The sequence below is a fragment of the Xyrauchen texanus genome, chromosome 15, assembly GCF_025860055.1.
Source record: "Xyrauchen texanus isolate HMW12.3.18 chromosome 15, RBS_HiC_50CHRs, whole genome shotgun sequence".
NCBI lineage: Eukaryota > Metazoa > Chordata > Actinopteri > Cypriniformes > Catostomidae > Xyrauchen > Xyrauchen texanus.
The window spans coordinates 31007416-31034539 of record NC_068290.1 but is presented as its reverse complement, the minus strand read 5'-3'; the positions used below and the strand labels follow the sequence as shown (position 1 = coordinate 31034539).

Here is a 27124-nt window from a genome sequence, read left to right as displayed (position 1 = left end):
GCACATGTTTGCGCGTGCACTTTATATAGGTATATATAGGTAGTTTATATAGGTATTTTATTTCGTTGTGTTGTCTCATGTGGTCCTGTGTTGGTCCTTTGTTGTTTTTATGTAACACCATGGTCCTGAAGGAACGTTGTCTCGTTTTGCTGTGTACTGTACTAACTGTATATGGTTGAAACGACAATAAAAACCACTTGACTTGACTTGACTTGACTTGATGCAGAATCTCCCCGCGCGACTCATGTATTCACAGCACGTACTGGACACACGAGCAAGTTTACAAGTTTAGTCGGTTGTCGTTTAAAAAGAAAAATTGAAAATTAAACGCGGAATTCAAAACAAATGTATAATGTAAAGAACCGAACATAAACCATGAAGAACCCAATACACATATAGACCCAAAACATAGAGACTGCTGTAAATACATACACGTGAGAATTCGCTGAAACAATATACGTCGCTGCTGCTGTAGCTCATGATCCTCTCTCATAAATAAATCATTATTAAATGGTTCATCGGTGGACAAAATAATAGGGCCTATCATTTAGGACCAAAAATGATAAGTGTATTTACCAGCATTTATGGTGTTCAATATGCAAAGCAAATCAGTTTAAACTTGTCATCTTGGACTTACACTGACATCTAGCGGTTTAGATGCAGCATAAATTAAAATCAATTGTTTTCCGTTTCAGATGCCATTGTAGAAATGTACCGGTAGTATTCAGTCAGACATGATAAATTTAAAGTGTCAAATAACAGGATGGTTACTGAGATTAAGTGAGTAGTATTCAGCTGGTCATGTGATTCTAAAATGGCAGCCCCCATGTGTGGACCCTCTCCATGTAGAATAAAACAGCTTTTATAAGGTTACTGATATGACTAGAGTCTTCATTTTAATGTGGGTGCTCGTGATTTCCTACACATATTGCACAACTACAATTCATGTCTTTAGGGGTAAAACTTTTTTAATGAGAAAAAAAAAATGTACTGAGTGCACCTTTAAACTAGACTGAATCTATATATGAGAATCAAATAATTGAGTCCATAGAAAAGCAATTGATCCACCTTTTCTTTAAATCTCCTTAACCAAAGCCCTTTATTTAAAAAGGAAATGAAGATAGTTATACAAAAATAACAAATAAACATTTACAAAGAGTTATTCAAAAGCCACATGGTAAATTATAGTTGGGTGACAAAGCAAGCTACCAAGAAAAACACTAAAGTGCACGGTACTAATTAAAGTGATAATGATGCATAAAAAGAAACAAAGATCATTCTCGTTCACCATTACAGGTAAGCGTTTCCTAGGGATATTTTCTTAATCTTTCAGTAGAGTTGGTTATTGGTCTATTCTGTTGTATCCATTTCAATGTTATAATGTTTTAAGAAAATTCATTAAATCATTAATAACTTTTTCATCTATAACGTGCATCCTGTGATTGTATCAGTCTTTACACATAGTTCAGTTTGAAACCCTTCTTCCACATTATTTGTCTTTGATGCCCACTGTCAGTCCAGACCTCCCTCAGGCTTCCTCTATTTCTTCTCATCATCTTTCTTGTCCTCAGGTGGTTTGGCTTTGTTCTGGGATGCCAGAGAGCCCATGGCATTACGGATGGCTTCATTGTTGGGATCGACTCCAGGAAGGTTCTCCAGCACACTCTGCAAAAAATCTGGATCCTGCATCACATCATAATCTTCCTCATCCTCCTACAGAATACACAAACACAAGGAGAGAGAGAGAAAATTATGGCACTTTTATGTTCTTGCACCAATCGAAACGCAAATGCACAAATGTCAACGAATTACATGTAGAACCTAATAGTGCTATTTATTTATTTGAAGATCTCCTTTTGACATTAATAGAATTTTCAAACAGTGATGTCATTGTAATATTTGCATACTGAACTGTGATTCTTTTTCTAACTTTTGTGCATCCATTTATAGGTCAATTCACACTGATGATGGTGTTGCATTGTGTTGTTTATCATGCACAGCCAACAAAGAGCAATATGCATGCATTAGGATCATGGCAATGGCAAAGCAGCATTTCATTTACGCAGGACCAAAGTTTAAAAAGTTGCTTAATTTTACACTATTTATATGCTGCCTTGCAAGCACTGGTATTTCATGTACTAGTGTCTCTGTTTTGTGTGGTTCTGATCCTGTTTCCCAATGGCTTCTTTATGATAGGAATGAAAAATATGCAGTTGCTTATTCCCAAAGCATGACTGTGTTCAATCTAAAATTCTGATCTCCACATTGAAGCTAATGCAGATCTGGTTGGAGAGGAAATAAGTGTTATGTGGACATAAATCCCAGTTCACACACACCTTAGCACCCTCACTGTCTGCTGCTGCCCCTGCGTCCACATCCATGGCCTCTGAACCACCAAACTCTGTGCACAAATAGGCGAACATTGTGTACATTGAAGAAATAAGTCAAAAAGGAAGAAAAATGTATAAGAATCAGAATTTGTAAAGTGTAGAGAGAGACTGACCTTCTCCTTGCATGGACATCTGTAGAGCATATGCGATCTGTTCATCCTCAGTCATGCGGCTGAAATCAGGCAGGGCAGGAGCAGTCGACATCTTCAGCAGGGCATTTTCAGACTCTAACACAAGTACAGAAGATATCGGGTCACACTAAACATGGACATCTTTTGAAATGAATAAACTCAGTACCGTAAAATACGCAGAGTAGTAATTTTCCATTGTGCAGACCTACCTCCTAGCATTCAAAATTCACGAAATACTCAGTAACAATGTATAATATCTCTAATAAAGATAAACAAACAGTACATTATATGCTAAACTAGTGTTAGAATAGCATCTCAAAAATGACTACCTTTACATGCTATGCCATGTTATGGTTTCATCGTGCCACATTATTGCCCATATAAGAGATTTACATTTGTTTAATGATGGTTTGACACCACCAAATTTTTTTTCACAATGTGCCCACTATTTCTTTCCATTACTCCTTTATAGCTGTACTTCTCTCTCTTACCATCTGCAGTGGGTGATGAGACTCCAGCCTCTGCAGCGGAGGCCACAGTTGCCCTGCGAGCTTCCTCCTCCTGCCTCTGTCTCTGCTCCTCCATTGAGACACGTAAAGCCTAGGACAGAGACACTTATAATGTGAAAAAGTCTTTCCTAGACCCATTTAGCTGAAATTAGTTTTGCACTATAGAAGCTACATGCTACTCACCAGAGCGAGCTCAGGGTCGGCACTGGGGTCCACTCCAAACTCAAAGTCACTGGCACCTAGGCCCATAATGGTGCCACCCTCTCCAGCCATGATGGGAGAGGACAGTAGAGCATCTGCCAGACTCGGGCCAGGGGGCACCGTTACAAGGTGAGAGCCTGCACCCTCCTTTCCATTTAGGGTATTCACAAACACAGTCAGCTTATCCGTGTTCACCTCCTACAGTGAGTGACAATGAAACAAAAGGGAAGAGTAAAAGACAAGAACAATAAAAGAGAGACAGTTTTTTTTATTTTTATACAATTGAACCCTAACATGATAAAGAAACTACATTCATCTAAAAAAAAACACTCACCTCTTCTCCAAAGTTAACGATGTCAACACTGACTTTCTCCTTCTTCAAACGCTTTGCCATCTTCACCAACTAAGATGGTCGGAGACACAAATCAGAAGACAGGTGAATAACATGTTATATGACTCACATTGCATCTCCAGAGACAGTATTGTCAAAAATATGAGAATATGAGAGAAATTGCCATTCTTAATATGGCAGCTGTAGGAATAGTTCAGGCATCAAAGTCACTTCTTTCAGTTAAAAGAGCCAGTCGCATTTTGAAAGAAGCATCGCTTGTTTGTTTACTCTAGAGCTTTAGAACAATGGTTCTTTTTTTTTTTTTGTGATTTGACCTAATAAATAAATAAATACCATGGTTGTCCCAATTTTATTGATGATTTGAAATGTTATTGAAACTTCAATTTATCAGATAAAAGCCAAAATGTATGTACTTAATAAAATTAATTAAAAAAAAACAAATGGTTGTATGCTGCATATGGAGTACAAAAAAAAAAGATTGAAATTGCAATTGTATTTTTTTAACCCTGTTTGTTCTCAGTTTGGAAGCAACAGGAGAATTTAAACCACTTAATTATAGATGAAAATAAAGAAACAAAAACAATCTTAGTATTGGCTGGTAAGCGGTAGAATGCTAATGTCTTTTTTTCTATAAATATTAGGCACTCTGTACAGTAACAGTTAGATTTAAATTACAGATACATTCAAACCTAAATTTGATGTAAAAAAGTTAATCAAACGCCACAGTTTAATAATGAAAATGCGCTCCTGGTTTTGAATTCATAATAGTTATACATCATAAAATATTGTATAGAAAACAATAGCAAAATGCAAGTTATGCACTGGAGAGAAACATCTCTCAAGTGCTTCAAACAGAACAAGCACTCGGTCAACGCACCTGGGGCCAGATTCACGAAAATGTTCTGAAGAAAAAAAATTAAGAAAGTTCTTAGGATAAATTTGTAAGAACATTCCTAAGTGCAATTATTAAATAGTTCTCAAATATTTTCTTAAGAGCATCTTCATTTTTACCTTAAGAATAAAAAGACAGGCTGCTAACAATGTCTAATAGCCTACAATAAATACAATACTTCAACAGAGGCAAATAGTAATGATACCTTTATCTATTAAGTAGCAATCACCTCACAATATTTTTTTTTAATTTAAAGTACATGAGATGTGTTAGTTTAATGACACTGACCATCATAGAAGAATTTACTTGCTGTTAACATTTTCATAACTTTTAATTTGACATGGAGGAAAAAAAATAAATCTTCAGTAGACAAGAGTGGAGGAAATGACTGCAAGGAAAAAGTTCTTCTGGGGAAGCTTGATAATTATATCATGTCAGAAAGTAAGAGGCAGGTAAATGGGAAAGGGTGTGCCCAACTCCGATAGAAATGTGGATGGGGTGAAAAAAAGGTCAGCTTTCTAACGTTATAATTATGTTTCTATGAACTCTAAAAGATTATGGAGAGAGAGAGAGTGTGCTATATATGCAGCGCATCCATTTTAATTAGCACGATTGGTCACCACATTAAGAAGCTTCAAAACATTTGTTTTTTGTTGTTTACATTGTTTACAAGCTGAAAATAAAAATATAAAATTACACACAAAAGTTTAAAACGTTTTTGGTCTAAAATAACATTTCTATGTAAACAGCCCACTGTGACTTCAGACTCAACATGAAAAACACAGTAAATTCATTAAACATCTTACCTTTTAAAATTTAAGACAACTGTGAAGTTATCCCAATTTTAAGATGTTATTTACGACAATATTTAAGATGTATTTTTTTCAAGAATTTGAATGCTTCTTAAGTTTTTGCTTAAGAAAAAAGATGCCCCACCAAGAGCAAGAACCACATTATAGCGACCACGAGGAGGTTATCCCATGTGACTCTACCCACCCTAGCAACTGGCCCAATTGGTTGCTTAGGAAGCCTGACTGGAGTCACTCAGCACACCCTGGATTCAAACTCCAGGTGTGGTAGTCAGCATCTTTACTCGCTGAGCTACCCAGGACCCCATTTTTTATTTGTATCGATTTTTTTATTTGTATCGAAATGAAACGGAATCTTGACAAAAAAGTTTTGGAGATTTTGGTGTTTTCCCAATCAAGAAGTATGGATCTGTACTTGTACATATGCTTATTTCCTACATAGAAAATAGTGCATAGTGTTTTTACCAAGATTGAACAATATTGCGAGGATTTTATTTGGCCAAAGTGTTTCCTGAAGAGCGTGTCATTAGTCAAATTTCACAGTACTTGCACAATTGGGCTGGACAATTAATCAAAATAACATCAGAAGCATACTATGTCCATATGTGATTCTAAAACTGCAAAAAGCAGCAATTTAATTACATTAATACAAGGTCTGTGTGCTTTAGAGCGAAACTCTGTGAAATTCTATCAGCGCTCTCAGAGCGGTTCACGTGCATTGGGAAAGCAAAGTGATGCAGGTTCAAACATCATAACCAAGTTGTTGTACAAATCTAAAAATGCAACATGGTATCACACAATCATAGAAAAGGAGAAGAGAGCATTTCATCAGATTTGCAACGAGGATCTTACGAGACGTAATTACTATTTCTAAAACAATTCTAATTTTCATAATAATAATAATTCTGTATTATATTATAATAAGAAACTTCACTGTGTCCCACAATATAATAATATAATAGTACAGTATTATAATAGCATTCAACTGGGTTCCAAAAGATGAGTGTAATAGTTTTAGTTGTATAGGTTAGCACACCATATTTATTCACAAGAATGTTTTAGTAATATATATGTAGGTAATTATTGCCTTTTATTACTGTATTACTCATTCCAATGCCTTTATTTTGACATTTTGATTCTACTTGGCTACAATGTATTTTGGTTTCAATACAGGTTCCTCTGATATAAAAAATGGTTTCTCAAACCATTTCAGAGCAAATACATAATTATCAAGATGTAAACTAAATATATTCAACAAAGGCTGAAAAATATTGATTTATATGTATTGTAGCCATATGGCCCAGCCCTATCGCCAAGTGAGCAGACTTGCCTATTAGGGCCTATGGCATTGCTCACAGCCTTGACACAAAGACTCAAAGGAAAAAGACAAAAACAAACTCACATCTTTCTCCTGGTCCTCCACAGGGCTCCCCACAAAGGCAATGATCCTCAGCTTATGGTTCTTTCCCTGTCTGTGCTTCAATGCCAGCTGTGAAGCACAGAGGAGCAGGAAGACACTTAAAATAAATATAAAAAATAAAAGCTTTGTTGATTTATGGAAATTTAACCATTTAATTTTTCAAGTTTGGTGTATAAAACGTCCCTGTCCAAACTGAATGCAAAATGGCTTATTAACACCTACATTTACACATCAACGACACCAATTTAGATTTCAGCAACTTAGTCAAGTCGTGGGGATACTATTCCTTAACGATGACATAAGATGAGGTTTTTGCTCCAATTGTTGTCTAAAAGTAAAGGTCTTCTGCCACTTCTACCTTGGGCTGTTCCTTGCTGATGTGTAAAACTCTGCACAACCTTTGGAAGGATCCCACCATTAAAGTTTATTTTTTAACAAGATCCCTAAACAGTACAAGTACAACTTTTTTGCTGCACATTTCATGGATTATTTGTAAAGCTGTCTCAATGTAATGCAGGCTTTGTGAAGGTGTATTATATTCGACAGTTTATATAGTGTCGACAGAAAACCCAGAAGAAAGCATTGTTACACACTTGACAAATGTGAAAAGATTTGGCAATCATAATGAAGGGTGAGGGTCAAAATCCCTTGGCTCTTCAGATATATCAATACATATATATATCCTTTTATATCAATATCTATCTATATTCTGTTGCTTAAATTCTTTAATAAAGTGATGAATTAACTATATGCATGATCACATAATCAATTCTATTTTCTTATGCATAACTGAAATATACTTTGAATCTTATGTGTGTTGGAATGTTAACTAGTGTATTTTAAGGAACATTCCAGAGTATCTCTCTCTGTCCTGCCCGTAGTCTGAAGGTCCTTTGGGGATAAGCTTAGCTGTGATGAGAGGGGGCAGGGAGAATGTTAAACATATGTTCTGTGTTTGATCATTACTTTTCTATGATTAAGTATATGGTTTAAAGTCCTATGCAATACTACCTGAATAGTAGAAGTGTGATTTTCTCTTATTATTTCTTTAGGGAAGAAAGGTATGTTATTTCTACCCCTCTCCTCTGCCTGAGGAGTGAAAATTTTATCTCTCTTGTTTTGGCTTAAATGACCTGATAATGTGTGCTCTGGCTCTCCTGTGCCCAGAGAAAAACTGTTGTTCGTCAGTGTTTTGTGTGTGTGCGTTTGACCTTCTACCTAGGTTTTGCACCCAGGGAGGCACACCAGGCCGACTCGAAGACGCCCGCGATCATCTGCGAGGTCACTTCAGATGTAAATCTCGGGCTCTGACGACAAGTGCGCTGATTAATGTTGATAGGCTGCATAGTCTCTCTATATGTTGTGACTTTATGTTCTTTTAGCCAATCAGGAGTAAAATAATGGAATGTACGTCCTTGCAAATGGTATAATTGATGTAAGATGTTGTGTAAGGTATGAGTTAGCTTTCGATCTCCTCGTGAGACTTTGCCGTTGGCTGTACCAATTTCACTGCAAACTATTCTTCAGTAAATTTTGGATTCTTTGATTGAAATTCTTGACTCCTGGTTTTTCTTTCTCCTTATCTGATCCGGGTCATAACTGTTATACCCCTAACAATAACAAAGGGTGTTAACATTTTACAAGTTTTAAAGGTAACTTGATGTGTACTGGAGAAGGTATGAGCAGCACTCACATGTGCTACCCTGATGCCTGTACAGAAGCTGATGACCCCTCTGGGCGTGACAGCATGAAGCTTTGATAGAATCCTGCCAGTGTCGGGGGTCAGAGTGGTCAGGACCTCACAGTTACTGAAATAAACAAACACAATGGATCTCTTCTAATGATTTTGTTGTATAAGATATCCTAAATAGTACACTGTAGTCAAAAAATTAAATATCATAACATAATACATAAATTATAAAATATTAAATCCTCATCCTACTTGGCCATAGTGATGAGTCCCACATTGTTTTCTGGGTTAGTCCGAGTTTTCGAATGACAGATGATGTTGACAGCATCTTGCTGAGCCTGAAGTCTGGTAGGCAAGAAGTCACCATTGCGCATATATTCACTGTTGTCCACACTAGAGATAATAAGAAACAGATACTGTGATGTCCACTCAAACATTCCTGCCTAATATCAAATGAGCGTAAAGGGAAGGACATGATGTTAGGCAGAGTTACAGCCTCAGACACCATTCACTTTCACTGTATTGAAAACAGATGTAATGAAAAAGAATGGAGGGTCAAATTCTGCCAAAGGTCTCCTTTTGTATTCCACAGAAGTCATATGGGTTTGAAACGACATGAAAATGAGAAAACAATGACAAAATGTTCTATCCCTTTAAGAACCCTCAATCTAAAGTAATGTCAGGTGTTCTCTATTTAATAGTTAAATATCAGATATAGTCAGTGAAGAGCTGAGAAAGCAATCCAGGCTAAAGCATTTTAACATGTACATAGAAATCCTGTAGTATGTAAGCTGTTTATATAAAATCATATTTTCTAACAAGGACAGTGAATGAACAGATCCTTGAACAGAACAATCCCTTCAAGGACAAAACAGAAATAAATGAAACAACATGAGAAAATAGAAAACGTATTTGACAAGGGGAACTATGAGCTTTCTCAAAATATGTCAACACAAAGAAACAGTTGATTGACAGGCTGAATGTGCATCATGACTAAGGAAAACAACATATCTGTCCTTCTAATCTTCATTACGTCTTTTTCAACCGGAACATAAAATATTTAACTTAATATTTCAGACATAAATGAGTTATCAAACTACTGATGAGGTTTAAAGGTAATTTAAAGTAGATTATCTTACCAGACCATAGTACTTTCCAGCACCATCTTGATTTTTCTCTCTCTGTCGCTCTAGGCAACGTCAGCACGTACGTGAAAGATCATTGGTTAAAGCAATCTGAGCAATAGGAATGATGGGAAATGTTGTTCATGATGTTTACGTTTCATTCTCCATTCATCACATTGTGTCTAGCGCTATTTCAGCCAATTTATATATATATATATTTATATATATATATATTTTTGAATTACAACAAAAAAATGCTGCAACTAAATAATTTCAAGGTATGTTTAGTAAGTAGTTAATTTCGACTCTGAATAAGGGAGAAAAATATCACAGTTCAACAAAGTTTGGAAAATATTTTATTTTTATTTTGTTTTTCTGAATGGCAATGTGAAAAAACACTACCACCACATTACTGAAATATGGTAGAAGAAACCTGCTGGAAACCCCACGTGAGAAAAAGGCATTTCCGTGACTTGCTTATATACATATTATATACACATTTTATACAGGCCCAGTAAAAATAGTCTTAAGTCATTGTTCCTGGCACCATTCAACATTCATATGTAGAGAAGCTGAAAAGCTTTAACAGATATATAAAGAATGGGAACATTAACCATAATCTTAAACATAAAATACAAAAAAATATTTTTTTTTTTTTATAGTTTATATTGTCAAGAGCTTCCCTCCCACCCAAAATACAGTACTGTGCAAAAGTCTTATTGGCACATAAGATGTTTCATAAACACATTTGTCTTAAGATGGTTAATTATATCTTCAGCTATAGAGTGTCAATAGGAAATATACATTTTAGACTCCCAAACATTCTTTTGCAAAGAGAATAGAATAGAACAAGGAGCCCTGCAAAAGATAGCATGCCCCCCACTGAACATCGAGTCAGTCTGAGATTACATAAAGACACAGAAGCAATTGAGACAGTCTAAATAGATAGAAGCACTTTGGTGAATTCTCCAAGAAGCTTTGAACATCCTATCTGCCAACAACCAAGAAAAACTGTATGACATAAATGTATAAATTATCAATTATTTTTGAAGACATCCTCACTATGCAACATTTTTCACAAGTGCCTAAATCTTTTGCACAGTACGCTGCATTAGATGTGCACTATTTAAATTACAGAAATGACTTTCTGCTAGATTACATAATACAATCATCTACGTATACATATAGCATTCAAAAGTCATACAGGCAAACAAGGTAAATAGGCGAAATAAAAAACAAGACATTTCTTAATAAATACAATCATTGAAATATGTTGGCAGAAACATTTAAATTGAAATAGGTTGGTTGTCTCTTTCATGTCTGAGTTATCAAAATTTGATACTGTGTCTACTGTGCATGACTGATGTGTCTGTTATGCATTTATTAGTTTCACTATAGTTACTAATCAAAACAAATCTTCTCAATAAAGTTACAAAACACTGGGCAAAGCCCTGCAGGGGCTATAAAGCATTTGAAGAATGACCATCTGTTTGACTGCTCAATGCATTAAGAGTTCCCTCTCAGTTTACTTTCGTGTAAGGCCAACAGCGTCTCTTTTGGGACCATTGTAGAAGTGAGACAATATTCTGGGTGAGTAAATATGTTTAGTGTGGTTTCAGAGGAGCAGAATCCTAGCAAGACTTAAAAACATTTCAAGCTCATGAAAAAAACAGACACGGCTCTGTAGTGAGTTATGGGTCAGAGAGCAGTGAGTCTTGTCATCTTGAGATCAGAAACATGGGTTGGGTTTACAAGGTTAGATATTAATAACAAAAATAAAATCGCACAGAAACAGGAATAAGAGTGAGGTCTGAATTGTGAAGGATAAAAATCTGGACTATAAACTCTATTCTGGTGTGCTTAGATTTCAACCCATGCAAAAATCTACCCCACAAACCAACTGAATGAAACTGAGCCACTGAGAGGTGATCCAAGATCAGTTTTTGCTACGTATCCACAAAACCTTAAATCAACTTAATTTGAAAAAGGTCTTAAAAAGCATTGAAACGCAGAGCAGATAAAAGACAAAATGCCACATGGTTGAAAGTGAAATTATTACAATCATGTGCACTTTTAGCCCATTTTTATAAAAGTGATTGGGTTTCATCACAACCTTAAACAAAGAGAGGAAACTCTACTGTAAACTTGCAATGGTAAGTTGTTAATTTGGGTATTGTTAATAAAAAATAAAATCTTTTGCAATGCAGAAACTTTGCACAAAAAGTTACAGTGAGGCACTTACAATGGAAGTGAATGGGGGCCAATTTGGTTTAAAGGCAGAAATGTGAAGCTTATAATTTTATAAAAGCACATTAATTCTTATGTTAAACTCATGTATCATTTGAGCTGTAACATTGTTTAAATCATCGTTAAAACATATCTTTTTTTAGTCAAGGCAACAAAATTGTAAAATTGGCTATAACTATACACAATAAAAAAGGTTAGTATGCAACATTATTACACGCATATTGTTTAGTCTAGAGACTATCATTTTCAAACAGTAAGTATTTTAACGTTTACAGATTGGCTCCATTCACTTCCATTTTAAGTGCCTCACTGGAACCAAGATTTTTGCTTATAAAGGAGTGGTCAAAATAAAATTGTGATCAATATTATGCCACAAATGCTATTAATTGAACGTGTATTGAACCTGGAATATTCCTTTTAATTGCATATATTTCTGTTTGTAAGATCAGTGTCAAAATTAATATTGATAAAAATCCTTTAATGTACAATTGCAGAGGACAACTAGTAGTTCAGATATAGTAATAAGTGAACCAACCTAGCTGTTTTTGCTATTATCCCCAGCTGTATTAAGTTTTGTGCAGCATTAAGCTGCATGATCAAAACGTTCCGTAACAAGACTTAATGTGAGATATCTGACAAAGATTACACTGAAATGATCCAAACCAAAGGAGCAAGATGAACAATAAATAAATCGACCCACTTGGCCAAACAAATTTTGCCATTACTTCATCATAAAATCGATTGACTTCTATCTGTATATTCTACAATTTGATTAGCATGCGTTACATACATAAAAAAAAAAAAAAAAAACTTGAATGTGCATAAATACTGCATCCACTGTGAAGATTGAAAGCTATTCTGTACTTTCATCAATAACAGTCTTGGGAAAGACAGTTAATGTACTTCAGGTGCATTTTCTACCTGCAAGGGCAAATCCTTGGCAAAAGATTACTTCAGTCCCACACTACTGTTTATAAGAGATGAATCAACAGTTTTCAATAAGAACACAAAATTATTGTTAAAGACTCCATTGTTCAGTCCATTACTGTCAGCTATTCTTCTAAATACTTCAAAACTACAGTCTCAGATCTGTGTGGCAGAGGTATCCAAGCCAACAAGAAACGTGTGGTTGGGCACTTAAGTGGAAGTAATGCTGTCACAAAATGGGCCCCATTAAAAATGACTTCCTCTGTTCAATTTCATGATCGAAGAGGATGAGAAGCAGAAGCTGTATTGTTCAGATAATGGGAAGGTGGATTTATCAGAGAGCTCATATTGGGCAAAAGGCTCCTTGGTTTCCTTTCCAGCTCCTCTGTTAACTAAAATGTTCATATGTGCCAAGTTTCCATTGTCTTCCATGTTTCTTCACTCAGTTCATTCAAATAATTGGTTTATTTTCAGGGTGAGTGAAACTGTACCTAGGAAAGTTTATGTAGTTAAAATACATGTGTGCTGTCAACTGGTAGTCAGTTGAGAAGTTTCTCAAAATTTCTCACCTATAGATTAAACTCGTTAAAATATAATTTCAGCTCACATTCCTGAAATTCTAATTTCTGAAAGTCTTGACAGTCTTCTCTACACATTATAGGATTGTGTATTGCCAGAAAAAAGCTTTAGTATGAAATGGTTAGTAACTAGAAAAACAAAAACATGCATTGTTGAAAAAAAATATCTGTAGCATGTTCATCTGAAGTGTCCTCAAGCAAATCCATGTTAGTCCATGTGTTTGGAGGCCATGCAATTTCTGTATCCAGCAGAAATGTGTGTTTTCAAACCAAAGTGCTGCTTTCAAGAGCTGCATTAAGGCAGATAATTGGAAGACATTGTGGCACATCAATTAGTCAACTCATGAAGCATTATTTAAAAGACAACAGCTGCTGTGCTATAGGAGCACACTATTAGCATTTTATAAAACATATAGGAACACAGAATTAATAATTACTTACAGAACTATTTACAAAAATACAGTACATTGACATTTTGCCTTGGCATGGCAGCAGTATGCATTAAAAAGAGAAACGTATGCAATGCAAGACGGTCTCTACCTTGAAAGTTAATTAGTCCAAATGAGGAGGGGCAACTTATCAATGGCAGAGAGAGAAAATAACTCAAAAATATTGCAAAGGCAAATCCAGGCAAATGAAGAAGAAAAACTCAACAAAAAAGAACTAAATCAACTGAGTGGCACCTTAAATTTAAAGTGAACACAGAGAAGGTAGTCATGGAAGTTGTAGTGATGCCAAACCATAAAATTCTAGGCCACGATGCAGGACTTTATAGAATATACTCTATTGTATAAGCTATACAGTTTTAACATTCCAATGCAACAAAGTGGGAATCATTATTAGACTTTTTTTTCTTTCTTTTTTTTTTTGTCCGTTTCAGGGCAATACAGAAAGAGCTGGAAAACTCCACCAATAAGATGCCCTTACCAGTTTAAAAAAAAAAACATTATTCATATTATATACAGTGCATCCGGAAAGTATTCACAGCACTTCACTTTTTCCACATTTTGTTATGTTACAGCCTTATTCCAAAGATTAAATTCAATATTTTCCTCAAAATTCTACAAACAATACCCCATAATGACAACGTGAAAGAAGTTTGTTTGAAATCATTGCAAATTTATAAAAATAAAAACAATCACATGAACATAAGTATTCACAGCCTTTGCCATGACACTCAAAATTGAGCTCAGGTGCATCCTGTTTCCACTGATCATCCTTGAGATGTTTCTACAACTTGATTGGAGTCCACATGTGGTAAATTCAGCTGATTGGACATGATTTGGAAAGGCACACACCTGTATATACTGTATAAGATCCCACGGTTAACAGTGCATGTCAGCACGAACCGAGCCATGAAGACCAAGGAATTGTCTGTAGACCTCTGAGACAGGATTGTATCGAGGCACAGATCTGGGGAAGGGTACAGAAAGATTTCTGCAGCATTGAAGGTCCCAATGAGCACAGTGGCCTCCATCATCTGTAAATGGAAGTTTGGAACCACCAGGACTCTTCCTAGAGCTGGTCGCCCGGCCAAACTGAGCGATCGGAGTAGAAGGGCCTTAGTCAGGGAAGTGACCAAGAACCCGATGGTCACTCTGATAGAGCTGCAGCGTTTCTCGGTGGAGAGAGGAGAACAACCATCTCTGCAGCACTCCACCAATCAGGCCTGTATGCCAGACGGAAGCTTCTCCTCAGTAAAAGACACATGACAGCCTGCCTGGAGTTTGCCAAAAGGCACCTGAAGGACTCTCAGATCATGAGAAACAAAATTCTCTGGTCTGATGAAACAAAGATTGAACTCTTTGGCCTGAATGGCAAGCGTCATGTCTGGAGGAAACCAGGCACCGCTCATCACCTGACCAATACCATCCCTACAGTGAAGCAATGTACAGAGAGATCCTTGATGAAAACCTGCTCAAGAGTGCTCTGGACCTCAGACTGGGGCGAAGGGTCATTGTCCTGTTGAAAGATGAACCTAAGCATACAGCCAAGATAACAAAGGAGTGGCTACGGGACAACTCTGTGAATGTCCTTGAGTGGCCCAGCCAGAGCCAGACTTGAACCTGATTGAACATCTCTGGAGAGATCTGAAAACGGCTGTGCACCGACGCTCCCCATCTAACCTGATGGAGCTTGAGCGGTCCTGCAAAGAAGAATGGAAGAAACTGCCCAAAAATAGGTGTGCCAAGCTTGTAGCATCATACACAAAAAGACTTGAGGCTGTAACATAACAAAATGTGGAAAAAGTGAAGTGCTGTGAATACTTTCCGGATGCACTGTATACTGTATATAGGCAAAACACATTTTCTGCTTAACTGCCCACACCCACCACATCACAGCATAATGTAAATGTTGTGTTTGGAGATACATAAACTGGAGTGCTGGCAGTCATTAATTCAAGACACACCAGTTCAGAGGAAATCTAAAGGCTGAAAGACCTATAAAAATATGGATCTATGCTAATAAAGATTTATGCAACATAAATCCTGAATAAAACCTCCAAATCCACAATAATATAAAGTGGTGCTGACTAACTGCATGTTTGTGTGTGTGTGTGTGTGTGTGTGTGTGTGTTCTCAGCACTACGCTAAAGAAATGAGTTTGAGCATTTCTGCTTGCTGTTTTGAGAGCAAGTGTGGTAAATGTGAGACTGAGAACGAACATCATTTCTCATGATTTTGTTTAAAGTTTGTGGTTAAAACTGATTTTTAGCAGCATCTCCTGAGCAGTGAGAGAAAGAGAGAGGGAGGGAAGCCACAATACCCAGCTTATCTTCGGCTTTCTCTTCATTCCTTATCCCTCTCACTCTTCAATAAAAATCCATCTCATTATCTCTTGTGCTGAGCACCCAGAGTTCTTTACAAAGCACCCATTCAGAAAAAAAACCCTTCATACCAGCGCTCAAGAGGCGCCCATCATCTTTCATGAGTTTCTGTGCCCTCGTCTCTTTTCAAATTCTCCTCTGTCATCAGTCAGCTCTGCTCTTACTGGAAAAATATGATTGTTTAACTGTAAGGGAGTCTTTTTTATCAGAATGAATGTATTTGTATACATGGGTAAATTGAATTAGATGACACTTACAAAACAAATGTCAGTTTCTGGGATGATGTCTTTAAGTGAAATGGCATCTTCATTGCTTAACTGCTCATCTAAGTATTCAGCTCCCATGCTGAAAAAGAAAGAGATTAAAGAACAGTTTCATCACATATTTCAAAGGGTAAGTTCATTTAAAATGGAAAATTCTGTCATTATTTATTCACCAAACCTTTTTACTGATATTTTTTCTGTGAAGCACAAAAGGAGAATTTTTGAAGAATGTTATTGCTTTTCTTTTCCTTTTTTTTTTTTAGTTTATAGGAAAGTTTATAGTTTCCACATCTGTCAAGCTCCATTAAAGACAAAAAGTAGTCAATTTGACTTGTGTGCTATATTCCAAGTCTTCTGAAACCATACAATAGCTTAGTGTGATGAACAGACTGTCATTATTCATGTGCCACATCGGGTTTGACATAAATTACATTTGTTCACACACTTTAAAAAATGAAATAGCATTTTATCCAGCTTAAGGGTGGTATTTGAGTCACAGATACTACAAAAAGTAAATTACTTTAATCTACATAAAAACACATGTTAGACCAACAATGTTCCCCCAACTGAACAATTTCATGTTAAACAACTTTGCTGATTAAAGAGTTCCCAGCATGCATTGCAGCATGAATAAATAGTGCAGTTTTGTGTTATAGGCATTTTTTGTTTTTTGCTGTTCTTTTTTTTGTTGTCACTGTTAGTCAATTGTTGTGTGGTGATGTTAGGAGCTCATATTTTAACTTAATGAGGTTTATTGATTGTCATTGTTATTGAGGTTTGTGTGTTAAGGGTTGAGGTCTGTTTTGTGTCTATGTCAAACAATTGTTGCAAGACATTCATCTCTTCAGAGGCAAACATTTTGTAAGCTTAATGTGAAAATAATTGAAATGGTACGAAAATTAAAGTTCCCCTTCTGTCGCTCTCTCCACGTTGTGTCAGGGAAGCGACACTAGGGGTCTCTCTTGAGCACCGATATTCACCTCTGAACTATGAAAAAAGGCCAATGAGAGTTGGCAACCAGTATTTGCATGTCCCGCCCCCGGACATACGGGTATTTAAGTGGCGCAAATACGGGAGTCCATTCAGAAAATTTCTTCGGAGCCGATGGTCGTGTCTGCAATTGCTGCGTGTTACACATCGAGTTCCTGTCATTCCTCTGCTGCATGCTGTTGGATTCCACGGCGCACAACAGCGGCTTTCTCCTGTTTGCACGGCTGTGCATTCCTGCCCCTGGGCACTTCGACAGTGCAGATCATAAAAGAACTCTCACAAGTCCTTTTTTCATAAAAGAGTGATTTTATTTAAAAGAGTAATTTCCTCTAAATGAGAAAAACACAGCGGCGTTGAACGTCCTTTTAAGGATGCGTCTTTATAAAGATGCCTTTCAGGGGCGCTGTGTTGTTTCTGGATGCGGTAGAGTGCTCTCCGCTTCCGACGGCCACAGGCGTTGTCTCGTGTGTCTGGGTAGCGATCACACCGAGGCTGCATTTGTGGATGGTTCATGTTCTCACTGCGAGAACATGACCATGAAAACGTTGCGGTCGCGGCTTGCTTACAACTGTAAGCAAGCCACTCCAGCCGCCCCCCGGTGTTGCTCCTCCTTCCCACGGGATTGAGGACGATGCGGCTGGCGATGGAGGCGATTTGGGGATGCAGCGGGTGCAGCTCCGCCGGGTAAGCCCCCTCGGACCACCTGCACCCCAGCACGCTCGTTGATTCCCGTCCATGCTCGAGGCGGCGGCGACTCGCCTCACAGCCAGTCTGCCGACCCTCTTGCGATGGAAGCAGATGAGCTCGCCGCGGCATCGGAGGGCGTGGTATCTGATGCTGAGGACTAGCCTGGGCGTGCAGGCCCGAAAGCGGCAACCCAGGCTAGTCCTCAGCATCAGATACCATGCCCTCCGATGCCGCGGCGAGCTCATCTGCTTCCATCGCAAGAGGGCAAAAGAGGCCGACACACAGATGACCGACATGCTTTCCCGGGAAGCCAACAGTGTGGGCTTGGACTGGAACCCTCCATCCTCACCACAGCCATCACGGCTGGACGACTGGTTCCTGGGGTCTGGACGCCGCTCACAGCCCCGCCGGGTGCGCGGAGCAAGGTAAGTGCTTTGAGTTTATTCTCAGCACCAGAGCTTCGGGACGCTACAGTGCCTCCCGACGACACGTTACCTGTTCCGCACCGCTGCGAAATACTCGTCCCCTTGGTGCCCCTAGCACGGAGCTTAGAGGCGTGGCTTTCACTGTCCAGCCCACCACGCTGGCTGCACCGGACCTTTCGACACGGTTACACAATTCAGTTTGCCAGGTCTCCGCCCCCTTCATGGGCGTTCATTTCTCCGCAGTACATGGCGAACATGCCCACTCCCTGCACGAAGAAATCGCCTCCCTTCTAATTAAGGACGCGATAGAGCCTGTCCCTCCAACCAAAACGAAGAAGGGTTTATACAGCCCTTCGTTGTACCCAAGAAAGGCGGCGGCTTACGACCGATCTTGGACCTGCGAGTTTTCAATCGGACCTTGTGCAAACTCCCGTTCAAAATGCTCACCCAGAAACAAATTCTATCTGGCGTCCGGCATCTAGATTGGTTCGCAGCGGTAGACCTCTGCTTTCTACGGGCAGGAGTAGCCTTGCAGCACGTGTCCTTATGCATTCTGGTTACAACCGACGCCTCCAAATTGGGTTGGGGCGCCGTGTGCAACGGGCGCGCAGCCGCAGGCCGGTGGAACCAAGGCCCGCTGCATTGGCACATCAACTGCCTAGAGCTGCTGGCTGTTTTCCTTGCCCTGAGGAAGTTTCTCCCGTTAATTCGGGGCAAGCACGTCCTAGTCAGGACAGACAGCACCACGGTCATAGCCTACATAAATCCCCAAGGCGGAGTACGCTCCCTCCACATGTCACAGCTCGCCCGTCGTCTCCTCCTTTGGAGTCAGCAACGACTCAAGTCACTGCGCGCCACTCACATCCCCAGCAACCTCAATGTGATAGCGGACGCACTGTCAAGACAAAGCTTGCCTGGCGGAGAGTGGAGGCTCCACCCCCAGTCGGTCCAGCTGATTTGGGACCGGTTCGGCAAGGCCCAGGTAGACCTGTTTGCCTCCCAAGAAACCTCCCACTGCCCGCTCTGGTATGCCCGGACAGAGGCTCCCCTCAGGGCAGATGCGTTGGCACACAGCTGGCCCGCGGGGCTGCGCAAGTACGCATTTCCCCCAGTGAGCCTTCTTGCACAGGTGCTATGCAAGGTCAGGGAGAACGAAGAGCAAGTCATTCTGGTGGCCCCCTACTGGCCCACCCGGACTTGGTTCTCGGACCTCACGCTCCTCACGACAGCCCCTCCCTGGCGAATTCCCCTGAGGAAGGACCTTCTTTCTCAGGGACGGGGCACGCTCTGGCACCCGCACCCAGACCTCTGGAACCTCCACGTCTGGCCCCTGGACGGGATGCGGAAGATCTAGCCAGCCTACCATCGACCGTCATAGATACGATCAACCAAGCCAGAACCCCCTCTACCAGGCATCTTTACGCCTTAAAGTGGCGTCTGTTCGCAGACTGGTGTTCTTCCCGAGCCGAAGACCCACAGAAGTGCGCAGTTAGGTCAGTGCTCGTGTTTCTACAGGAGAGGCTGGAGAGGAGGCTGTCCCCCTCCACCCTCAAGGTGTATGTCGCCACCATTGCGGCTCACCACGACAGGGTAGACGCAAGTCTCTTGGTAAGCACAACTTAATTGTCAGGTTCCTAAAAGGTGCCCGGAGGCTGACTCCCTCCCGGCCTAACCTGTTTCCCTCCTGGGATCTCTCGGTCGTCCTCTCGGGCCTCCAGAGACCCCCCTTCGAGCCGCTAGACTCAGCTGGACTCAGGGCTCTCTCTCTCAAGACCGCCCTGCTGATCGGGCTCGCCTCCATCAAGAGGGTCGGGGACCTGCAAGCGTTCTCTGTTAGCGACACTTGCCTGGAGTTCTGTCCGGCAGACACATACGTGATCCTAAGACTGCGACCGGGCTATGTGCCCAAGGTTCCTACCACACCCTTCAGAGATCAGGTAGTGAACCTGCAAGCGCTGCCCCGGGAGGAGGCAGACCCAACCCTTGCGTTGCTGTGTCCAGTACGTGATTTGCTTATCTATCTGGACCGCACGCAGAGCACTAGACGCACTGAGCAGCTCTTTGTCTGCTTCGGGGGACAGCGGAAAGGGAACGCTGTCTCCAAACAGAGGCTTTCCCACTGGGTTGTCGACGCCATTTCATTGGCTTATCACACCCAGGCCGTGCCCCCCCCCTTGCGGGTCCGAGCTCACTCCACTAGGGGTGTTGCGTCCTCATGGGCACTGCCAGGGGCACCTCCCTATCAGACATCTGCAGAGCAGCAGGGTGGGCAACACCTAACACTTTCTCAAGGTTTTACAATCTCCGTGTTGAGTCAGTATCTTCCCGTGTTTTCTCAGGTCCGAGCCCGTAGAACTCCGTAACACGCTGACGTTCTTTCAGCCGAGGTAAAATAGTGCGCCTCCGTTCCCAGGAGACCCCATCTTCGGGTCGCTGGTTGACTCCTCCCTAGCCCTGTTGGGTCCGCAGTTCAGCGGAGGAACTCGCCGACCCAAGCCACTACGGGTACCCGAAGGCTACCCTGTACTGGAATAGGTGCTCCACATGTAAGGCATCCTGCTTGGACTCCCCCTGTGTGTAATTCCACGGTACTGTCCCCTCACGAGCGGACCCCAGTGTCTCCCTTGGGCAGTTACAGCTGCCTCGGTCGCCGTGCTGTATGCTTCCCCCCTCTACAAGGCTGGATCTACCACCGCACCAACTTTTCCAAATAGGTCCTAATAGGCCATGTGTTGCATTCGCCACTCTTTGCCTCCCCTGACGGGTAGGTGTGGCCTCCGCAGGGTCTTCTCCCCCTGAAAGAAGGGCTAAGACCCCCTTCCCTCAATGCGTGTAAGGGCCCGGCCGTAGTTGCTCTATGCGAGAAACATAGAGTGAAAAGAGGCCCAGCCAGGCTTGGCCCGTTCCCAGGTTGGCAGCCATCACCTTGTTCCCCCCTCCAGGGTAAAGAAAAGGATTCTGATGGCTTGAATGGGGCATTGGGGAAGGTTATGTGCAGTCTGATACAGTTGGTCGTCCTGCACGTAAGAATACCTGCTCGCTCCTGTATCAGCAGTTCACGTACACGGCTCAGCGCATGGCAGTTTTATAAGTGGACCCCTAGTGTCGCTTCTCTGACACAATGTGGAGAGAGCGACAGAAGGGGAACGTCTAGGTTACGTATGTAACCTCCGTTCCCCGATGGAGGGAACGAGACGTTGTGTCTCCCCTGCCATGTCGCTGAGCCGAGCCACTGTTGTGGCCGGACCATTTCCGGCTCCTCAGAAAAATCCTGAATGAACTCCCGTATTTGCGCTGCTTAAATACCTGTATGTCCGGGGGCGGGACATGCAAATACTGGTTGCCAACTCTCATTGGCCTTTTTTCATAGTTCAGAGATGAATATCGGCGCTCAAGAGAGACCCCTAGTGTCGCTTCTCTGACACAACGTCTCGTTCCCTCCATCGGGGAACAGAGGTTACATACGTAACCTAGACGTTCTCATTTTACAAATACAAGAAATTAGTAGTTCTCTCAACAAGAATTTTTGCATTTTGTGTACAAAGAAATGTTACTAAGGTCAATTATTAAAGAGTTGTTGATAGTACTGAAAAATCTACTTGCATCATATTGCCTTGATATTTTAAGTTTGCTAATCAATTTTGTATTATTATTTTTTAACAGTGCAAGATCTGGACCAACAGGAACACAACTGATTTGGGAGCTACAGCGGGGGATAGATTTTCAGTGAATTTCAGTTTGTTCTACAGTCACATGTGTATGAAAATAATTCAAAGATTCTCCTATTTTGTTTCATGGAAAAGGGTTGGAACAACATGAGTACATTTGTTTTTTAAAATAATTTCTGAAATGTTTATCCATGAGGGGTGTTGACATGAAAAGTCTGTGTGTGCTTAGTTTTACCTGTATGGGGTGCTGTTGTCAGGCTCTGTGATTGCAGATTTGTGCACCTCAACTCCTACTGACCTGTAAGTAAACAGCAGTAATTAAACAAGTGAGTGAAACTGCATGAAAGAGATTTACAGCAAGAGAGAGAGAAAAAAAAAGACAAAGTAAATGGATGGAAAAAAGTAAACTACAATACATAAAAGGAAGTAACCACTTGGTTTGTAGTGACAGAGGGAAAAAGAAAAAAAAGAGATAGGTGCTGTGGAGGTACCTTGTAGGAGGTGATGATGATGTCATTCCTGTGCTGCCCAGTGAGGAGTTGGACAGATTTGTCTCTACAAATTCACTGGAGCTTGCAGCCAAATGATCCGCTCGTTGGAGCAGGTCAGGTCTGCCAGACTGCAAACCTGAGAACAGCAATCATTCTGTGTTTTAGATTTATGACCCAAAGAGAAGTACACCATAAAACCCCACTCACAAGTCTGAAACATTTTAACCATCTCTGTTAACTCCTTCAAATATCGTCCTGTGATGATCTTGTTCTCTTACGAGAGGTTCTCTCGTATTGCGTAAGCTAGCTTACGCTATGGGAAAGATTCATCTTTTCTGAGATATTGAAGCCAAAAAATTATCCTTAATTTTGTATCATTTGTCAACGCAGTGCAGCAACTGCAGACCTTGAGTGGGCTAGCTAGCGAGCTCATTGGTTGCTCTGCGGCAACTGCTGCAGCCTATAGACGAACTTGGGTGAACTCGTGTCCAATGAGAGGTGTCCGCGCGCTTACTGCATGAAAGCCCGCCAAAATGGGCGTGGCTAGAGTGCATATAAGCGTAGTTCGTAGGCTGGAACCCTGATTTTCATCTCTTCAGCGAAGCTCTTCGCATCTCTGAACTGGAAGCCGCGACGCCGTTCGAGGGGCATCTAGCAAGCTTGGACAGCGCTCGAAGAAGCCGGCCGTCTCCGCCACCTTCAGCCATCCTGTGAGCTATGCCATCCAGCGACGTATCCTTTTTTAGAGCAAGCTAGTTCTTAACGAACTTCACAAAAGAGTAACGAGCGTCCCCTCTCAGCGCCGGAGACCGCCACATCATCTGCGCTCTCTGCCTGGGACTGGGGCATGCAGAGCTCGCCCTCGCTGAAGGCGGATGCGACCTCTGCGAGGAGCTTCCGATGTCGACCCTGCGGGCTCCACTCGAAGCGCTCAGAACCGAAGCCGCCGCACCGCTTTCCGTTCCGCCGTGCAGGAAAAAAGCGCCACTCCCAAAGGCTGCCAGAACCGGTGATAGAAGCGACTGCCTCGTCGGAGCCTCTCCCTCGAGCATCGCTCTCACCCTCCCCGCCCCCCCGGGACGCGCAGTTGCCGCCCAGCGGCCGCACTGCTGCCATCTCGGAGGACGAGGCAGAGGATAAGGGCTGTTCCATCATGGCTTCAGACAGCGAGGAGTGGTCAGGCTCCCACGCCTCCTCCTCGGCCCAGGAATCCAGCAGGACCCGCGCCGGAGTCGAAAGGGGAACTAACACGCCTCCTCACACAGGCCGTCGACCGCCTCGGGCTCGAGTGGTCACCGCCCCCTGAGCAGGCTCCCAACAGACTAGACGGCTGCTTTCTTCAGAGCCGTCGCCGCGCAACACCCGCGGCCCGGGCCACTCCCTTCCTGCCGGAACTCCACACTCAAGGGCTACTCCTCCATCCCCCCGGTCGAGTATTCGGTAGCAGCACACCTTTGCCCGCCCTCCGCGAGATGGCGGTCTAAGCCAGTGCTCCCGTCTAAGGCCTGCAGAGCGACTTCCACCTATGTTGGCCGCGCCTATTCCGCCGCCGGCCAAGCCGCATCTGCTCTGCACTCCATGGCCGTCTTACAGATCCTCCAAGCGGACCTTCTTCGGGAGTGGGATGAGAAAGGCAGGCACCCAGAGGCTGTTACAGATCTAAGAAGCGCGACGGACCTCGCCCTTCAGCCACCAAAGCTGCAGCCCAAGCTCTAGGGAAGTGTATGGCCTCGCTGACTGTGACCGAGAGACATCTGTGGCTAACGCTAGCCGACATGGGAGAAGCAGAGCGCTCCACGTTCCTCAACGCACCGCTCTCTCCGACCGGTCTCTTCGGCTCCGCGGTGAGTGGCATTGTTGACCGCTTTCAGAAGTCCAGAAAGCCACCCAAGCCATGAACCTCTTCCTGCCGCGTCGCGCTAGCTCCTCTGCAGGGCTTCCACGTGACCAGCCTCATGCACGAGCCTCTTCACAGCCCCAGCTCAACAAAGTCAGACTTCTCAGCGTCGACAGGGCGGCCGCCTCCATCAGGCTCAGACAGCCGCCGCAGACCGCTGCCCCCGCGAGCCTCGGTCTAAGGTTGCGCTGAAACCTGAGCAACCGAAGTCCTCCTAGCCTTGTTGAAAAACGACGGCTCAGTCCCTCCGCGGCCGGACCACCATCAAAGCTTCGCCCCTGTCAGTCCCCTCTCTCAGGCTACTACAGTGGTGGATTCAGCAGCCAACAAGCCGGTGATACTGCCCGCTTGCCTGCACTCAAACGGCGTTTTCACGGCGACCCAAAGAAATCTTGTAAAGAGCAAACATGCCTTATGTGTAGAAAATGTGCCCACAATCCAGTGTTCACCCCTACACACAAGCATTACACTTCCCGTGTTCCTATCAGAGCCCACACACATAAAGCGGACATAGCCTGCTCGAGTGTTAGAGTCAATAAACGCGCCCACGAATCCGTGCGCGCGCCCCTTCTCTGGCTGCTCTGTCACACGATCAACCTTATGTGTAGAAAATGTGCCCACAATCCAGTGTTCACCTCTACACACAAGCATTACACTTCCCGTGTCCCAATCAGAGCCCACTCACATAAAGCGGACACAACCCGCTCGAGTGTTAGAGTCAATAAACGCGCTCATGAATACGTGCGCGCGCCCATTCTCTGCCCGCTCTGTCACACGGCCAGCAAACACTTCTCTGTATGTAAGTCCCGTGCCCGTGACCATGCTCGCGCATCACTTAACAGATGTGACTCTTTCCCCATTCACCTCAATCGGGAAGTCACTCACAGAACAGCCTGTCCCTGCTGTCTGCGAGCAGTCATGCATAAGCACAGTAAGCGCGCTCACACATTCTGTTCAGCTGCTAGTGCGGCAATCAGGGCGATTTGGCCATTCACCCTCTAGCTGTTACACTTCAAAGCGTGGGAAGCTATCCCAGGGATATCCAAATGGGTGTTAAGCACAATAAAACAGGGCTATTTGCTACAGTTCGATCGCCGCCCTCCCCGCTTCAGAGCGTGCTCGAAACTATTGTGAACACGGAAGCAGCCTGCATGCTTCGCTCAGAAATAGCAAACCTTCTGTGCAAAAGGGCCATAGAGAAAGTGCCGCTTCGCTGAGCGAAGTCAGGGTTTTACAGCCGTTATTTTCTTGTTCCCAAGAAAGACGGCGGCCTCAGACCAATATTAGATCTCAGGGGTTTGAACAAGGTGCTTGCAAAAGACCGCTCAAAATGCTTACAATCAGGAAACTCCTCGCGCATACGCGCCAGGGGACTGGTTTATCTCTCTCGATCTGAAAGATGCCTACTTTCAGATTCAGATAAATCCCGTCACAGGCCATTCTTGAGATTCGCCTCGACGGCCAGGTTTATCAATACACCGTCCTTCCGTTCGGCCTGTCTTTAGCACCCCGTACTTTCACGAAGTGCATGGATGCGGCGCTCGCACCCCTGCGGAGTCATGGCTTGCGAATTCTGAACTATTTGGACGACTGGCTGATTATGGCACAGTCACATACGGAGCTTCTGTCTCACAGAACAGTTCTCCTCAGCCATCTGAACAGTTTGGGTCTTGCAGTCAATTGGACCAAGAGCTCACTACAGCCCAGTCAGACAATTTCCTTCCTTGGAATAGAACTAGACTCCGTGGCAATGACGGCTCGCTTATCTACACAGCGCGCGCGCCGTGTTCAGCGACTAGCCGCGTCCTTTCAGATGAACAGCCTCACGCCTCTGAAAAAATTTCAGAGAGTGCTAGGTTACATGGCCTCAGCCGCAAGCCGATCAAGGTGACTCAGATCTGTATTTCAGCTCTGCAGCCCTGGACAGTGGCTGAATGGTATCAGCGGGGAGTGACGATGGGAGCTGTATCTCGCCGAAAAGTCATCTCGACAGACGCGTCCAACATGGGTTGGGGTGCGGTCTGCGAGGGCTCTCCGGTTTTTGGCCTATGGTCAGTTCAGGAAAAGCTCCTTCACATAAACTGTCTGGAAATGATAGCGGTCGAGTACGCGCTTGTGCGCTTTCTCCCAGTCATTCAGGGTCACCACGTCCTGGTCCGTTTGGACAACAGATCTGTGGTATCCTACCTAAACCGTCAGGGCGGTGTCAGATCCAGGAACCTCTTCCATCTGACGAAACGCATACTGAGTTGGTCCCAGTGCCACCTGCGCTCGCTGAGGGCGACGCACGTGCCAGGCCACCTGAACGACGGCCCGGACAGACTGTCCAGAGACAATATTCCTCCAGGGGAATGGTCCCTGCACGCTCAAACAGTCCAGAAGTTATGGCGCATATTCGGCAGAGCAGAGATAGACCTCTTGCGTCAGAAGAGAACTCTCACTGCCCAATATTTTTCTCGAAAAGCGAGGACATGCTGGCCCCGGACTGGCCCAACCGCCCGCTTTATGCCTTCCCTCCCGTCTCGCTATTGCCACAGGTAATGCTGAGGATCAGGGAAACGCGTCACTCGGTGCTCCTCATAGCCCCGCGTTGGGAGAATCAGACA

The 27124-nt window shown here is 42.9% G+C and overlaps 2 protein-coding genes across 3 annotated transcripts in view; both read right to left on the bottom strand.

Moving 5' to 3' along the window:
- Positions 1-956: 956 nt before the first annotated feature.
- On the bottom strand, positions 957-9606 carry psmd4b (proteasome 26S subunit ubiquitin receptor, non-ATPase 4b). Its single transcript, XM_052143670.1, has 10 exons — positions 9534-9606; positions 8647-8787; positions 8398-8512; positions 6687-6773; positions 3566-3634; positions 3214-3429; positions 3013-3121; positions 2504-2617; positions 2337-2401; positions 957-1713 (listed from the first exon to the last, which is right to left on the bottom strand). The coding sequence occupies exons 1-10, from the start codon at positions 9557-9559 to the stop codon at positions 1540-1542; spliced, it is 1116 nt and encodes a 371-aa protein (XP_051999630.1). The 5' UTR covers positions 9560-9606; the 3' UTR covers positions 957-1539.
- Positions 9607-9867: 261 nt separating this feature from the next.
- The window catches only part of LOC127655714 (phosphatidylinositol 4-phosphate 5-kinase type-1 alpha-like), a 44684-nt gene continuing 27427 nt past the window's right edge, over positions 9868-27124 (bottom strand). The window contains exons 13-17 of one of the 2 annotated variants that reach the window (XR_007972071.1): positions 22622-22757; positions 22366-22428; positions 16355-16442; positions 16169-16260; positions 9868-13560 (exon numbers count right to left, since the gene is read on the bottom strand). Coding sequence is in view for 1 of the 2 variants with exons in the window: in XM_052143662.1 (XP_051999622.1) it covers positions 16258-16260; positions 16355-16442; positions 22366-22428; positions 22622-22757 (290 nt within the window). In the remaining variant the exon portion in view is untranslated. Of the gene's footprint in view, positions 13561-14283; positions 16261-16354; positions 16443-22365; positions 22429-22621; positions 22758-27124 lie in introns of those variants that run through there. The other variant, XM_052143662.1, reaches the window with a different exon arrangement.

Coding starts and splice junctions, on each gene's coding strand:
- psmd4b (XM_052143670.1), bottom strand. CDS start 9,559: ATGGTGCTGGAAAGTACTATGGTCTG. Junction 3,635..6,686: donor TGGAGGACCAGGAGAAAGAT/GTGAGTTTGTTT, acceptor CGACCATCTTAG/TTGGTGAAGATGGCAAAGCG. Junction 3,430..3,565: donor TCGTTAACTTTGGAGAAGAG/GTGAGTGTTTTT, acceptor CACTCACTGTAG/GAGGTGAACACGGATAAGCT.